The following is an 18087-nucleotide window of genomic DNA, read 5'->3' as shown; positions in this document are numbered from 1 at the left end:
ACCAAGGTCTTTGGAGATGGCATTATACCCTTTGAAAGTTTTGTGTTTACTAATAATAGCAGTTCTGATGTCCTCAGACAGCTCCTTTGTCTTCACCATTGTGACAAAGGAACAGGGCCTACCATGTGGCTTTTTAAAACATTGAAGTCGTCATTCATAGGCTAATTCATGTCACATGGGCACCGACAATTAAAAACAGGTGAATCCCTTTTATGATTTACTACAGGTGAGTCTAAATGTGTTTCCATCCTAAATTAATGTAAAGTTGCCAATACCAGTGTCACAGTGGCTTTAGGTTTTTCTTTCCCCCCAACCGCCCCCCCCCCACCCCCATTGTTTTTTGTTTTAAATGATTGTTTCTCATTTGCTCTTTTATATTTAACACGAGTCTCTATACAAAAAACTGTTTCACTTGATTCATTTTTATTCAGGAGATATTCCACATTATGTACTTACACTTCATGGGGGCCAATAACCATGAGCAGGACTGTATAGCACTTACATGTTTCAGATTTCATGGAAGATAAAACCCCAAGAGAGGAACATCATTCTCACATCATATGAAGGTTCCATTACTGCAGAATTAATGGAGGATTTATCGAAAAGTTATAGGGGTTTCATTAGAGCTGAGGTTTCTATTGCCAATTAATAAGGAGTTTGAGCTTCTGTACAGAAGGACCTTAATAATCCTGGGTGTGAAGTCAGCAATGAGAGGAAGCTTAGTTGTTGGCAACTGAGCACCAGAACTTCCCAGGTCCCTGGTCAGGAACATGGGGCCGAGGAGGCAGAAGTTAGGAGCCATCCTCAGTAACACTGGATTATCTCGTATCCTTCTCGATATGAAGCTTTTTACATGGCTGAGACTATGGATTCTACAAGCATCGGATGGTGGGTGGATAAGATACATCTACTCACATCGGTGTCCCGGAGAACTGCAGAAGATTATCATATTTGTATCATGTTTTATTTCCTGATTTCTTTCTATTTGTTCTTCTTCAGCGCCAAATGTCTGACAGAGAATGAGAAGGAAGAGCTGAAGCGATTTATGGACAATTGTGTGAAGATGACAGGTAGAGTATTAATAAGGATGATCCATGCAGAGAGAAGGGGAAAGGAGATGTATGTGGTGGGATTTTATTATACTCCTCATACATTACCAGTCACAGTGCTCTCCTCATACATTACCAGTCACAGTGCACTCCTCATATATTACCAGTCACAGTGCACCCCTCATACATTACCAGTCACAGTGCTCTCCTCATACATTACCAGTCACAGTGCACTCCTCATACATTACCAGTCACAGTGCTCTCCTCATACATTACCAGTCACAGTGCACTCCTCATACATTACCAGTCACAGTGCTCTCCTCATACATTACCAGTCACAGTGCACTCCTCATACATTACCAGTCACAGTGCACTCCTCATACATTACCAGTCACAGTGCACTCCTCATACATTACCAGTCACAGTGCACTCCTCATATATTACCAGTCACAGTGCACTCCTCATACATTACCAGTCACAGTGCACTCCTCATACATTACCAGTCACAGTGCACTTCTCATACATTACCAGTCACAGTGCACTCCTCATACATTACCAGTCACAGTGCACTCCTCATATATTACCAGTCACAGTGCACCCCTCAGACATTACCAGTCACAGTGCTCTCCTCATACATTACCAGTCACAGTGCACTCCTCATATATTACCAGTCACAGTGCACTCCTCATATATTACCAGTCACAGTGCACCCCTCATACATTACCAGTCACAGTGCACTCCTCATATATTACCAGTCACAGTGCACCCCTCATACATTACCAGTCACAGTGCACTCCTCATACATTACCAGTCACAGTGCACTCCTCATACATTACCAGTCACAGTGCACTCCTCATACATTACCAGTCACAGTGCACTCCTCATACATTACCAGTCACAGTGCACTCCTCTTACATTACCAGTCACAGTGCACTCCTCATATATTACCAGTCACAGTGCTCCCCTCATACATTACCAGTCACAGTGCTCCCCTCATACACTACCAGTCACAGTGCACTCCTCATACATTACCAGTCACAGTGCACTCCTCATGCATTACCAGTCACAGTGCTCTCCTCATACATTACCAGTCACAGTGCACTCCTCATATATTACCAGTCACAGTGCACTCCTCATACATTACCAGTCACAGTGCACCCCTCATACATTACCAGTCACAGTGCTCCCCTCATACACTACCAGTCACAGTGCACTCCTCATACATTACCAGTCACAGTGCACTCCTCATATATTACCAGTCACAGTGCACTCCTCATACATTACCAGTCACAGTGCTCCCCTCATACACTACCAGTCACAGTGCACTCCTCATACACTACCAGTCACAGTGCACTCCTCATATATTACCAGTCACAGTGCACTCCTCATACATTACCAGTCAAAGTGCACCCCTCATACATTACCAGTCACAGTGCTCCCCTCATACACTACCAGTCACAGTGCACTCCTCATACATTACCAGTCACAGTGCACTCCTCATGCATTACCAGTCACAGTGCTCTCCTCATACATTACCAGTCACAGTGCACTCCTCATATATTACCAGTCACAGTGCACTCCTCATACATTACCAGTCACAGTGCACCCCTCATACATTACCAGTCACAGTGCTCCCCTCATACACTACCAGTCACAGTGCACTCCTCATACATTACCAGTCACAGTGCACTCCTCATGCATTACCAGTCACAGTGCTCTCCTCATACATTACCAGTCACAGTGCACCCCTCATACATTACCAGTCACAGTGCACTCCTCATACATTACCAGTCACAGTGCACTCCTCATACATTACCAGTCACAGTGCACTCCTCTTACATTACCAGTCACAGTGCACTCCTCATATATTACCAGTCACAGTGCACTCCTCATACATTACCAGTCACAGTGCACTCCTCATACATTACCAGTCACAGTGCACTCCTCTTACATTACCAGTCACAGTGCACTCCTCATATATTACCAGTCACAGTGCTCCCCTCATACATTACCAGTCACAGTGCACTCCTCATACATTACCAGTCACAGTGCACTCCTCATACATTACCAGTCACAGTGCACTCCTCATACATTACCAGTTACAGTGCTCCCCTCATACATTACCAGTCACAGTGCACTCCTCATACACTACCAGTCACAGTGCACTCCTCATATATTACCAGTCACAGTGCACTCCTCATACATTACCAGTCACAGTGCACTCCTCATACATTACCAGTCACAGTGCACCCCTCATACATTACCAGTCACAGTGCATTCCTCATATATTACCAGTCACAGTGCACTCCTCATACATTACCAGTCACAGTGCACTCCTCATACATTACCAGTCACAGTGCACTCCTCATATATTACCAGTCACAGTGCTCTCCTCATACATTACCAGTCACAGTGCTCTCCTCATACATTACCAGTCACAGTGCACTCCTCATACATTACCAGTCACAGTGCTCTCCTCATTCATTACCAGTCACAGTGCACTCCTCATACATTACCAGTCACAGTGCACTCCTCATACATTACCAGTCACAGTGCTCTCCTCATACATTACCAGTCACAGTGCACTCCTCACACATTACCAGTCACAGTGCACCCCTCATACATTACCAGTCACAGTGCACTCCTCATACATTACCATTCACAGTGCTCTCCTCATACATTACCATTCACAGTGCACTCCTCATACATTACCAGTCACAGTGCACTCCTCATACATTACCAGTCACAGTGCACTCCTCATACATTACCAGTCACAGTGCACCCCTCATACATTACCAGTCACAGTGCTCTCCTCATACATTACCAGTCACAGTGCACTCCTCATACATTACCAGTCACAGTGCACTCCTCATACATTACCAGTCACAATGCACTCCTCATACATTACCAGTCACAGTGCTCTCCTCATACATTACCAGTCACAGTGCTCCCCTCATACATTACCAGTCACAGTGCTTTCCTCATACATTACCAGTCACAGTGCACTCCTCATACATTACCAGTCACAGTGCACTCCTCATACACTACCAGTCACAGTGCACTCCTCATACATTACCAGTCACAGTGCTCTCCTCATACATTACCAGTCACAGTGCACCCCTCATACATTACCAGTCACAGTGCTCTCCTCATACATTACATGTCACAGTGCACCCCTCATACATTACCAGTCACAGTGCACTCCTCATACATTGCATGTCACAGTGCTCCCCTCATACATTACCAGTCACAGTGCTCTCCTCATACATTACCAGTCACAGTGCTCTCCTCATACATTACCAGTCACAGTGCTCCCCTCATATATTACCAGTCACAGTGCACACCTCATACATTACCAGTCACAGTGCACTCCTCATACATTGCCAGTCACAGTGCATCCCCTCATATATTGCCAGTCACAGTGCACTCCTCATACATTACCAGTCACAGTGCGCTCCTCATACATTACCAGTCACAGTGCACTCCTCATACATTACCAGTCACAGTGCACCCCTCATATATTACCAGTCACAGTGCACTCCTCATACATTACCAGTCACAGTGCTACCCTCATACATTACCAGTCACAGTGCGCTCCTCATACATTACCAGTCACAGTGCTCTCCTCATACATTACCAGTCACAGTGCACCCCTCATACATTACCAGTCACAGTGCTCTCCTCATACATTACATGTCACAGTGCTCCCCTCATACATTACCAGTCACAGTGCACTCCTCATACATTACATGTCAGAGTGCACTCCTCATACATTACCAGTCACAGTGCTCTCCTCCTACATTACCAGTCACAGTGCTCTCCTCATACATTACCAGTCACAGTGCTCCCCTCATACATTACCAGTCACAGTGCTTTCCTCATACATTACCAGTCACAGTGCACTCCTCATTCATTACCAGTCACAGTGCACCCCTCATACATTACCAGTCACAGTGCACCCCTCATACATTACCAGTCACAGTGCACTCCTCATACATTACCAGTCACAGTCCACTCCTCATACATTACCAGTCACAGTGCACTCCTCATACATTACCAGTCACAGTGCACCCCTCATATATTACCAGTCACAGTGCACTCCTCATACATTACCAGTCACAGTGCTACACTCATACATTACCAGTCACAATGCACTCCTCATACATTACCAGTCACAGTGCACTCCTCATACATTACCAGTCACAGTGCTCCCCTCATACATTACCAGTCACAGTGCGCTCCTCATACATTACCAGTCACAGTGCTCTCCTCATACATTACCAGTCACAGTGCACCCCTCATACATTACCAGTCACAGTGCTCTCCTCATACATTACATGTCACAGTGCTCCCCTCATACATTACCAGTCACAGTGCACTCCTCATACATTACATGTCACAGTGCACTCCTTATACATTACCAGTCACAGTGCTCTCCTCCTACATTACCAGTCACAGTGCTCTCCTCATACATTACCAGTCACAATGGACTCCTTATACATTACCAGTCACAGTGCACTCCTCATACATTACCAGTCACAGTGCACTCCTCTTACATTACCAGTCACAGTGCTCCCCTCATACATTACCAGTCACAGTGCTTTCCTCATACATTACCAGTCACAGTGCACTCCTCATTCATTACCAGTCACAGTGCACCCCTCATACATTACCAGTCACAGTGCACCCCTCATACATTACCAGTCACACTGCACTCCTCATACATTACCAGTCACAGTGCACTCCTCATACATTACCAGTCACAGTGCTCTCCTCATACGTTACCAGTCACAGTGCACTCCTCATTCATTACCAGTCACAGTGCACCCCTCATACATTACCAGTCACAGTGCACTCCTCATACATTACCAGTCACAGTGCACTCCTCATACATTACCAGTCACAGTGCTCTCCTCATACATTACCAGTCACAGTGCACCCCTCATACATTACCAGTCACAGTGCACTCCTCATACATTGCATGTCACAGTGCTCCCCTCATACATTACCAGTCACAGTGCTCTCCTCATACATTACCAGTCACAGTGCTCTCCTCATACATTACCAGTCACAGTGCTCCCCTCATATATTACCAGTCACAGTGCTCTCCTCATACATTACCAGTCACAGTGCTTTCCTCATACATTACCAGTCACAGTGCACTCCTCATACATTACCAGTCACAGTGCACTCCTCATATATTACCAGTCACAGTGCTTTCCTCATACATTACCAGTCACAGTGCACTCCTCATACATTACCAGTCACAGTGCACTCCTCATACATTACTAGTCACAGTGCACTCCTCATACATTACCAGTCACAGTGCACTCCTCATACATTACCAGTCACAGTACACTCCTCATACTGTTAGAACCTTGCTGTTAGTTTTTTTTTTCCTTTGCTGGTCACATGACCTTGTTGGCCTATTTAGTCCTGCTCCGCCCTTCTGGCTTTGCTGGACTTCATTGTATATCTACTTTCTAGCTAGCCTGTGCTCTGTATCTAACTCTGTTAGTTTGCTTGGTCTACGGACCTCTAAGTTCTATCTATTTTGTTTGTTCGTCTGTCTGCTACTATTTCTGTTAGGAGGTGTCCCATATTCCTCCCAGTCCTTAGTACTTGTAGGGATTCCCTCCCCACATCTATAGGTCTCCGTACAGACTAGATTAGGACTTTAGCAGGTCTGATCGCAGGATCAGGTTCCCTGTTACATCGTAGGGATTCAGCTGAGTCCTATAGTAGGGACAGATCTCCTCTCTTTCCTTAGCTTTGGTAGCAGAACATAACAGTAAGTCCAGCCAGCAAATTCTCTAAGGAAAGATTTTTCTGTTCCATCATGGTGTCGGTTCAGGATTTGGCTCATCGCCTGCAGGGACTCTCTCTGGAGGTGGCCGAGCTCCGTCAGCACGTGAGTAACTGTCCTGGAGCACATTTCTTGGAGCCTAAGGTATGTTTGCCGGATTTATTTTTTGGTGAACACCGAGAATTTTTTTCATTTAAAAATGCTTGCTTATTGTATTTTCGTTTGAGACCTAAGTCCTCTGGGGATGAATCCCAGCGCGTAGGGTTCATAATGTCACTTTTGCGCAAAGAGCCTCAGGAGTGGGCCTTTTCTTTGCAACCTAGTGATTCATGCTTCAGATCAGTGGATAGTTTTTTTTCTGCTTTGGGACTATTATATGATGATCCTGACCGTGTCGCATCAGCTGAGACTGAGTTGAGACGTTTAAAACAAGGATCGGGTAATGTGGAAAAATATTGTACACATTTTCGTCGTTGGTCCACTCAAACAGGGTGGAACGATTCTGCTCTGAAAAGTCTATTTCTTGCTGGGCTCAGTGAAAGGGTTAAAGACCTGCTAATTGCTTATCCTACACCTGAGGATTTGGTAGTGTTGAATAACTTGCCTTCTCCAGTAATATTGGGTTTGCCCTGGTTAAAATTTCACAATCCTGTACTGGATTGGTCTACCAGTGAAATTAAATCCTGGAGCCATAAATGTTATGACAAGTGTTGTAACGGGCGTATTGCAGCTTTGGATAGGGGAGAATTGCCTGTTCCTATTCAGGATTTTTGGAGAGTTTTTTCTGAGAAAGAATCGCAGGTTTTGCCTCCCCATAGAGACTATGATTGTTCTATTGAATTTGTCCCTGGAGCGACTCTTCCTAAGAGTCGTTTATTTAATCTTACTATTCCTGAGAGGAAGGCTTTGGAGGAATACATACAGACAAGCTTGGCCGCCGGTCACATTAGGCCCTCTAAGTCTCCTGTGGCGGTTGGATTTTTTTTTGTAAAATAAAAGGACGGCGGTTTACGTCCTTGTCTGGATTTTCGTGAGATTAACAAAATTACTGTACGCAATCCTTATCCACTGCCATTGATTCCTGATCTGTTTAACCAGTTAGTGGGGGCCAAGTGGTTCTCTAAAATTGACCTTCGGGGGGCATACAATCTGTTGCGCATGAAGGAGGGTGATGAATGGAAGACTGCTTTTAACACTCCTGTGGGTCATTTTGAGAATCTGGTTATGCCTTTTGGTCTTACTAATGCTCCTGCATTTTTTCAGAATCTGATTAATGACATCCTTAGACCTTTGATCGGTAAAAATGTGGTTGTGTATTTGGATGACATTTTGATTTATTCGCCAGATCTGGAGTCTCATTGGCGGAGCGTGCGTGAGGTATTACAGTTATTAATGGACAATTCGCTTTTTGCTAAGCTGGAGAAATGTGAGTTCGCTGTACAGAGAATTAGTTTTTTGGGCTACATTATCTCCAGCAAAGGTTTTGAGATGGATCCGGTTAAGGTTCAGGCTGTGCAGGAATGGCCTAGGCCTATTGGTTTGAAATCGATACAGAGGTTTTTGGGTTTCGCCAATTACTATAGAAAATTCATAAAAAAAATTTCTAGTATTGTCAAACTTCTGACTGATCTCACCAGGAAAGGTGCTGATGCGGTTCAGTGGACTACTGAGGCCATTGAAGCTTTTGTGTATCTCAAGGAGAGGTTCACCTCTGCTCCCATCCTTATGCAGCCTGATGTTACTAGGCCGTTTTTGGTTGAGGTTGATGCTTCCTCTGTGGGGGTTGGCGCAGTATTGTCTCAGGATAACGGGGATGGATTACATCCCTGTGCCTTTTTTTCAAAAAAATTTTCGGAGACTGAACTGAATTACGATATTGGTAATCGGGAATTATTGGCTATTAAACTCGCATTTGAACACTGGCGCCACTTCTTGGAAGGTGCGGAATTTCCCGTTCATGTTCTTACGGATCATAAAAATCTGATATATCTTGATGCTGCCAAGCGCCTGAATGCCCGTCAGGCTAGGTGGGCACTGTTTTTCTCGCGGTTTAATTTCTCCGTTACTTACATCCCTGGTACTAAGAATGTTAAGGCGGATGCCTTGTCTCGCAGTTTTTCTCCCATAGTCGGTGGTGAGAAAGAGGAGAACATTTTACAAGAAGGTGTTGTGATAGCTGCTTTAGACTCCGTTTTGGAAGATGAGATTCTTAAAGCTCAGGAGAATGCCCCATCTAACACTCCTCATGGGAGGTTGTTTGTGCCTGGGACCTTTAGGAGAGATTTGTTTGTTGAGTGTCACGAATCTCGGTTGGCAGGTCATCCCGGAATCTCTGAGACCAAGAGACTGGTGGGTCGCAGTTTTTGGTGGCCTGGATGGCAGAAGGATGTCATTAAGTGGGTGCGCCAATGTACTATATGTGCTAGATCTAAGTCCTCACATACTCCTGCTGCGGGGTTGCTTTGTCCTTTGGAGGTCCCCAGTGCTCCTTGGACACATTTGGCTATGGACTTTATAACTGACCTTCCCCCCTCTGAGGGTTTTACTGTCATCTGGGTGGTCGTGGACCGTTTTAGCAAGATGTGTCACTTGGTTCCCTTCGTCAAACTGCCCTGCGCTAAAACTCTCGCTAAGGCCTTTGTCAAGGAAATTGTCAGACTTCATGGCGTTCCTACTGACATTGTTTCTGATAGGGGTCCTCAGTTCGTGGCTCGTTTTTGGCGTGCCTTTTGTGACAGGTTGGGAATTCATTTGTCGTTTTCGTCCGGATATCATCCTGAATCTAATGGCCAGACAGAAAGGAAAAACCAGGATGTTGAGCAGTTCTTGCGTTGTTTTGTGGCAGACAATCAAGAGGGGTGGTCTGAGTTTCTGCCACTTGCCGAATTTGCTCTGAACAATCATACATCTTCTTCTGCTGGTTGTTCGCCTTTTTTTTGTTGTTCTGGGAGACATCCGTCGTTTGGGTCGTTCTCCAAGTTGGGATCTGCCGTGCCTGAGGAGGAGAATTTTTCCGGTGATTTGGAAAGAGTTTGGACGGATGTGCGTGGTAATCTTCAGGAGGCCAACAGAAAATCTAAAGACTACTTTGATAGGAAACGACAGGAGGTTTTGTTCGCTGTTGGTGACATGGTTTGGTTGTCCTCTAGGAATCTGCGGTTGAGGATTCCTTCTAAGAAATTGGGTCCCAAGTTTGTAGGGCCCTTTAAGGTGCTTCAGGTTGTCAACCAATCTGCTGTTAGGTTGGAGGTTCCTACCTCCTGGAGAATTAATCCGGTCTTTCATGTCTCTCTGTTAAAAAAAGCTGTTGTGTCGGATGGTGACGCCTCTGCCTCTGTTCCTCCGGTGGTGGAGGACGGGGAATATGAAATTTCTCGCATCCTTGACTCTAGACGGTATAGAGGTAGTTTGCAGTATCTTGTGGCCTGGAAAGGTTTCGGACCCGAGGATAACTCTTGGGTGAGGTCAGATGATGTTTCCGCGTCCAGACTTATCAGAGCGTTTCACAGGAGATTTCCTGATAAGCCTGGTCCTAGGGGATCCGGAGGATCCTCTTAGAAGGGGGGGTACTGTTAGAACCTTGCTGTTAAGTTTTTTTTTCCTTTGCTGGTCACATGACCTTGTTGGCCTATTTAGTCCTGCTCCGCCCTTCTGGCTTTGCTGGACTTCATTGTATATCTACTTTCTAGCTAGCCTGTGCTCTGTATCTAACTCTGTTAGTTTGCTTGGTCTACGGACCTCTATGTTCTATCTATTTTGTTTGTTCGTCTGTCTGCTACTATTTCTGTTAGGAGGTGTCCCATATTCCTCCCAGTCCTTAGTACTTGTAGGGATTCCCTCCCCACATCTATAGGTCTCCGTACAGACTAGATTAGGACTTTAGCAGGTCTGATCGCAGGATCAGGTTCCCTGTTACATCGTAGGGATTCAGCTGAGTCCTATAGTAGGGACAGATCTCCTCTCTTTCCTTAGCTTTGGTAGCAGAACATAACACATACATTACCAGTCACAGTACACTCCTCATACTGTTAGAACCTTGCTGTTAGGTTTTTTTTTCCTTTGCTGGTCACATGACCTTGTTGGCCTATTTAGTCCTGCTCCGCCCTTCTGGCTTTGCTGGACTTCATTGTATATCTACTTTCTAGCTAGCCTGTGCTCTGTATCTAACTCTGTTAGTTTGCTTGGTCTACGGACCTCTATGTTCTATCTATTTTGTTTGTTCGTCTGTCTGCTACTATTTCTGTTAGGAGGTGTCCCATATTCCTCCCAGTCCTTAGTACTTGTAGGGATTCCCTCCCCACATCTATAGGTCTCCGTACAGACTAGATTAGGACTTTAGCAGGTCTGATCGCAGGATCAGGTTCCCTGTTACATCGTAGGGATTCAGCTGAGTCCTATAGTAGGGACAGATCTCCTCTCTTTCCTTAGCTTTGGTAGCAGAACATAACAGTAAGTCCAGCCAGCAAATTCTCTAAGGAAAGATTTTTCTGTTCCATCATGGTGTCGGTTCAGGATTTGGCTCATCGCCTGCAGGGACTCTCTCTGGAGGTGGCCGAGCTCCGTCAGCACGTGAGTAACTGTCCTGGAGCACATTTCTTGGAGCCTAAGGTATGTTTGCCGGATTTATTTTTTGGTGAACACCGAGAATTTTTTTCATTTAAAAATGCTTGCTTATTGTATTTTCGTTTGAGACCTAAGTCCTCTGGGGATGAATCCCAGCGCATAGGGTTCATAATGTCACTTTTGCGCAAAGAGCCTCAGGAGTGGGCCTTTTCTTTGCAACCTAGTGATTCATGCTTCAGATCAGTGGATAGTTTTTTTTCTGCTTTGGGACTATTATATGATGATCCTGACCGTGTCGCATCAGCTGAGACTGAGTTGAGACGTTTAAAACAAGGATCGGGTAATGTGGAAAAATATTGTACACATTTTCGTCGTTGGTCCACTCAAACAGGGTGGAACGATTCTGCTCTGAAAAGTCTATTTCTTGCTGGGCTCAGTGAAAGGGTTAAAGACCTGCTAATTGCTTATCCTACACCTGAGGATTTGGTAGTGTTGAATAACTTGCCTTCTCCAGTAATATTGGGTTTGCCCTGGTTAAAATTTCACAATCCTGTACTGGATTGGTCTACCAGTGAAATTAAATCCTGGAGCCATAAATGTTATGACAAGTGTTGTAACGGGCGTATTGCAGCTTTGGATAGGGGAGAATTGCCTGTTCCTATTCAGGATTTTTGGAGAGTTTTTTCTGAGAAAGAATCGCAGGTTTTGCCTCCCCATAGAGACTATGATTGTTCTATTGAATTTGTCCCTGGAGCGACTCTTCCTAAGAGTCGTTTATTTAACCTTACTATTCCTGAGAGGAAGGCTTTGGAGGAATACATACAGACAAGCTTGGCCGCCGGTCACATTAGGCCCTCTAAGTCTCCTGTGGCGGTTGGATTTTTTTTTGTAAAATAAAAGGACGGCGGTTTACGTCCTTGTCTGGATTTTCGTGAGATTAACAAAATTACTGTACGCAATCCTTACCCACTGCCATTGATTCCTGATCTGTTTAACCAGTTAATGGGGGCCAAGTGGTTCTCTAAAATTGACCTTAAGGGGGCATACAATCTGTTGCGCATGAAGGAGGGTGACGAATGGAAGACAGCTTTTAACACTCCTGTGGGTCATTTTGAGAATCTGGTTATGCCTTTTGGTCTTACTAATGCTCCTGCATTTTTTCAGAATCTGATTGGTGACATCCTTAGACCTTTGATCGGTAAAAATGTGGTTGTGTATTTGGATGACATTTTGATTTATTCGCCGGATATGGAGTCTCATTGGCGGAGCGTGCGTGAGGTATTACAGTTATTAATGGACAATTCGCTTTTTGCTAAGCTGGAGAAATGTGAGTTCGCTGTACAGAGAATTAGTTTTTTGGGCTACATTATCTCCAGCAAAGGTTTTGAGATGGATCCGGTTAAGGTTCAGGCTGTGCAGGAATGGCCTAGGCCTATTGGTTTGAAATCGATACAGAGGTTTTTGGGTTTCGCCAATTACTATAGAAAATTCATAAAAAAAATTTCTAGTATTGTCAAACCTCTGACTGATCTCACCAGGAAAGGTGCTGATGCGGTTCAGTGGTCTTCTGAGGCCATTGAAGCTTTTGTGTATCTCAAGGAGAGGTTCACCTCTGCTCCCATCCTTATGCAGCCTGATGTTACTAGGCCGTTTTTGGTTGAGGTTGATGCTTCCTCTGTGGGGGTTGGCGCAGTATTGTCTCAGGATAACGGGGATGGATTACATCCCTGTGCCTTTTTTTCAAAAAAATTTTCGGAGACTGAACTGAATTACGATATTGGTAATCGGGAATTATTGGCTATTAAACTCACATTTGAACACTGGCGCCACTTCTTGGAAGGTGCGGAATTTCCCGTTCATGTTCTTACGGATCATAAAAATCTGATATATCTTGATGCTGCCAAGCGCCTGAATGCCCGTCAGGCTAGGTGGGCACTGTTTTTCTCGCGGTTTAATTTCTCCGTTACTTACATCCCTGGTACTAAGAATGTTAAGGCGGATGCCTTGTCTCGCAGTTTTTCTCCCATAGTCGGTGGTGAGAAAGAGGAGAACATTTTACAAGAAGGTGTTGTGATAGCTGCTTTAGACTCCGTTTTGGAAGATGAGATTCTTAAAGCTCAGGAGAATGCCCCATCTAACACTCCTCATGGGAGGTTGTTTGTGCCTGGGACCTTTAGGAGAGATTTGTTTGTTGAGTGTCACGAATCTCGGTTGGCAGGTCATCCCGGAATCTCTGAGACCAAGAGACTGGTGGGTCGCAGTTTTTGGTGGCCTGGATGGCAGAAGGATGTCATTAAGTGGGTGCGCCAATGTACTATATGTGCTAGATCTAAGTCCTCACATACTCCTGCTGCGGGGTTGCTTTGTCCTTTGGAGGTCCCCAGTGCTCCTTGGACACATTTGGCTATGGACTTTATAACTGACCTTCCCCCCTCTGAGGGTTTTACTGTCATCTGGGTGGTCGTGGACCGTTTTAGCAAGATGTGTCACTTGGTTCCCTTCGTCAAACTGCCCTGCGCTAAAACTCTCGCTAAGGCCTTTGTCAAGGAAATTGTCAGACTTCATGGCGTTCCTACTGACATTGTTTCTGATAGGGGTCCTCAGTTCGTGGCTCGTTTTTGGCGTGCCTTTTGTGACAGGTTGGGAATTCATTTGTCGTTTTCGTCCGGATATCATCCTGAATCTAATGGCCAGACAGAAAGGAAAAACCAGGATGTTGAGCAGTTCTTGCGTTGTTTTGTGGCAGACAATCAAGAGGGGTGGTCTGAGTTTCTGCCACTTGCCGAATTTGCTCTGAACAATCATACATCTTCTTCTGCTGGTTGTTCGCCTTTTTTTTGTTGTTCTGGGAGACATCCGTCGTTTGGGTCGTTCTCCAAGTTGGGATCTGCCGTGCCTGAGGAGGAGAATTTTTCCGGTGATTTGGAAAGAGTTTGGACGGATGTGCGTGGTAATCTTCAGGAGGCCAACAGAAAATCTAAAGACTACTTTGATAGGAAACGACAGGAGGTTTTGTTCGCTGTTGGTGACATGGTTTGGTTGCCCTCTAGGAATCTGCGGTTGAGGATTCCTTCTAAGAAATTGGGTCCCAAGTTTGTAGGGCCCTTTAAGGTGCTTCAGGTTGTCAACCAATCTGCTGTTAGGTTGGAGGTTCCTACCTCCTGGAGAATTAATCCGGTCTTTCATGTCTCTCTGTTAAAAAAAGCTGTTGTGTCGGATGGTGACGCCTCTGCCTCTGTTCCTCCGGTGGTGGAGGACGGGGAATATGAAATTTCTCGCATCCTTGACTCTAGACGGTATAGAGGTAGTTTGCAGTATCTTGTGGCCTGGAAAGGTTTCGGACCCGAGGATAACTCTTGGGTGAGGTCAGATGATGTTTCCGCGTCCAGACTTATCAGAGCGTTTCACAGGAGATTTCCTGATAAGCCTGGTCCTAGGGGATCCGGAGGATCCTCTTAGAAGGGGGGGTACTGTTAGAACCTTGCTGTTAAGTTTTTTTTTCCTTTGCTGGTCACATGACCTTGTTGGCCTATTTAGTCCTGCTCCGCCCTTCTGGCTTTGCTGGACTTCATTGTATATCTACTTTCTAGCTAGCCTGTGCTCTGTATCTAACTCTGTTAGTTTGCTTGGTCTACGGACCTCTATGTTCTATCTATTTTGTTTGTTCGTCTGTCTGCTACTATTTCTGTTAGGAGGTGTCCCATATTCCTCCCAGTCCTTAGTACTTGTAGGGATTCCCTCCCCACATCTATAGGTCTCCGTACAGACTAGATTAGGACTTTAGCAGGTCTGATCGCAGGATCAGGTTCCCTGTTACATCGTAGGGATTCAGCTGAGTCCTATAGTAGGGACAGATCTCCTCTCTTTCCTTAGCTTTGGTAGCAGAACATAACACATACATTACCAGTCACAGTGCACTCCTCATACATTACCAGTCACAGTGCACTCCTCATACATTACCAGTCACAGTGCACTCCTCATACATTACCAGTCACAGTGCACTCCTCATACATTACCAGTCACAGTGCACTCCTCATACATTACCAGTCACAGTGCACTCCCCATACATTACCAGTCACAGTGCTCCCCTCACACATTACCAGTCACAGTGCACTCCTCATACATTACCAGTCACAGTGCACTCCTCATACATTACCAGTCACAGTGCACCCCTAATACATTACCAGTCACAGTGCTCCCCTCATACATTACCAGTCACAGTGCACTCCTCATACATTACCAGTCACAGTGCTCCCCTCATACATTACCAGTCACAGTGCACTCCTCATACATTACCAGTCACCGTGCACCCCTCATACATTACCAGTCACAGTGCACCCCTCATACATTACCAGTCACAGTGCACTCCTCATACATTACCAGTCACAGTGCACTCCTCATACATTACCAGTCACAGTGCACTCCTCATACATTACCAGTCACAGTGCACTCCTCATACATTACCAGTCACAGTGCACTCCCCATACATTACCAGTCACAGTGCTCCCCTCACACATTACCAGTCACAGTGCTCCCCTCATACATTACCAGTCACAGTGCACTCCTCATACATTACCAGTCACAGTGCACTCCTCATACATTACCAGTCACAGTGCACTCCTCATACATTACCAGTCACAGTGCACTCCTCATATATTACCAGTCACAGTGCACTCCCCATACATTACCAGTCACAGTGCTCCCCTCACACATTACCAGTCACAGTGCACTCCTCATACATTACCAGTCACAGTGCACTCCTCATACATTACCAGTCACAGTGCTCCCCTCATACATTACCAGTCACAGTGCACTCCTCATACATTACCAGTCACAGTGCACTCCTCATACAATACCAGTCACAGTGCACTCCTCATACATTACCAGTCACAGTGCACTCCTCATACATTACCAGTCACAGTGCACTCCCCATACATTACCAGTCACAGTGCTCCCCTCACACATTACCAGTCACAGTGCACTCCTCATACATTACCAGTCACAGTGCACTCCTCATACATTACCAGTCACAGTGCACCCCTCATACATTACCAGTCACAGTGCTCCCCTCATACATTACCAGTCACAGTGCACTCCTCATACATTACCAGTCACCGTGCACTCCTCATACATTACCAGTCACCGTGCACCCCTCATACATTACCAGTCACAGTGCACCCCTCAAACATTACCAGTCACAGTGCTCCCCTCATACATTACTAGTCACAGGGCACTCCTCATACATTACCAGTCACAGTGCTCTCCTCATACATTACCAGTCACAGTGCTCCCCTCATACATTACCAGTCACAGTGCACTTCTCATACATTACCAGTCACAGTGCACTCCTCATACATTACCAGTCACAGTGCACCCCTCATACATTACCAGTCACAGTGCTTCGCTCATACATTACCAGTCACAGTGCTCTCCTCATACATTACTAGTCACAGTGCACTTCTCATACATTACCAGTCACAGTGCACTTCTCATACATTACCAGTCACAGTGCACTCCTCATACATTACCAGTCACAGTGCACCCCTCATACATTACCAGTCACAGTGCTTCCCTCATACATTACCAGTCACAGTGCTCTCCTCATACATTACTAGTCACAGTGCACCCCTCATACATTACCAGTCACAGTGCACTCCTCATACATTACTAGTCACAGTGCACTCCTCATACATTACCAGTCACAGTGCAGCCCTCATATATTACCAGTCACAGTGCACTCCTCATACATTACCAGTCACAGTACTTTCCTCATACATTACCAGCCACAGTGCACTCCTCATATATTACCAGTCACAGTGCACCCCTCATACATTACCAGTCACAGTGCTCTCCTCATACATTACCAGTCACAGTGCACTCCTCATACATTACCAGCCACAGTGCTCCCCTCATACATTACCAGTCACAGTGCACTCCTCATACATTACCAGTCACAGTGCTCTCCTCATACTTTACCAGTCACAGTGCACCCCTCATACATTACCAGTCACAGTGCACTCCTCATACATTACCAGTCACAGTGCACTCCTCATACATTACCAGTCACAGTGCTCTCCTCCTACATTACCAGTCACAGTGCTCTCCTCATACTTTACCAGTCACAGTGCACCCCTCATACATTACCAGTCACAGTGCACTCCTCATACATTACCAGTCACAGTGCACTCCTCATACATTACCAGTCACAGTGCACTCCTCATACATTACCAGTCACAGTGCACTCCTCATACATTACCAGTCACAGTGCACTCCTCATATATTACCAGTCACAGTGCACTCATCATACATTACCAGTCACAGTGCTCTCCTCATACATTACCAGTTACAGTGCACTCCTCATACATTACCAGTCACAGTACACTCCTCAAACATTACCAGTCACAGTGCACTCCTCACACATTACCAGTCACAGTGCACTCCTCATACATTACCAGTCACAGTGCTCTCCTCATACATTACCAGTCACAGTGCACCCCTCATACATTACCAGTCACAGTGCTCTCCTCATATATTACATGTCACAGTGCTCCCCTCATACATTACCAGTCACAGTGCACCCCTCATACATTACCAGTCACAGTGCACTCCTCATACATTGCATGTCACAGTGCTCCCCTCATACATTACCAGTCACAGTGCTTTCCTCAT

General features: G+C 45.6%; 1 protein-coding gene across 1 annotated transcript in view; it reads left to right on the top strand.

Moving 5' to 3' along the window:
• Nucleotides 1-18087, top strand: part of LOC141161281 (uncharacterized) — a 125151-nt gene that overhangs the window by 69945 nt on the left and 37119 nt on the right. The window contains exon 3 of the mRNA XM_073646084.1: nucleotides 1000-1070. Coding sequence (XP_073502185.1) covers nucleotides 1000-1070 — 71 coding nt within the window. The remainder of the gene's footprint in view (nucleotides 1-999; nucleotides 1071-18087) is intronic.

This window comes from Phyllobates terribilis, unplaced genomic scaffold (assembly GCF_046119375.1).
Source record: "Phyllobates terribilis strain yellow unplaced genomic scaffold, ASM4611937v1 Scaffold_9__5_contigs__length_417890890, whole genome shotgun sequence".
NCBI classification, from domain to species: domain Eukaryota; kingdom Metazoa; phylum Chordata; class Amphibia; order Anura; family Dendrobatidae; genus Phyllobates; species Phyllobates terribilis.
The sequence above is the reverse complement of the archived record's forward strand: the minus strand, read 5'-3'. Positions and strand labels throughout refer to the sequence as shown.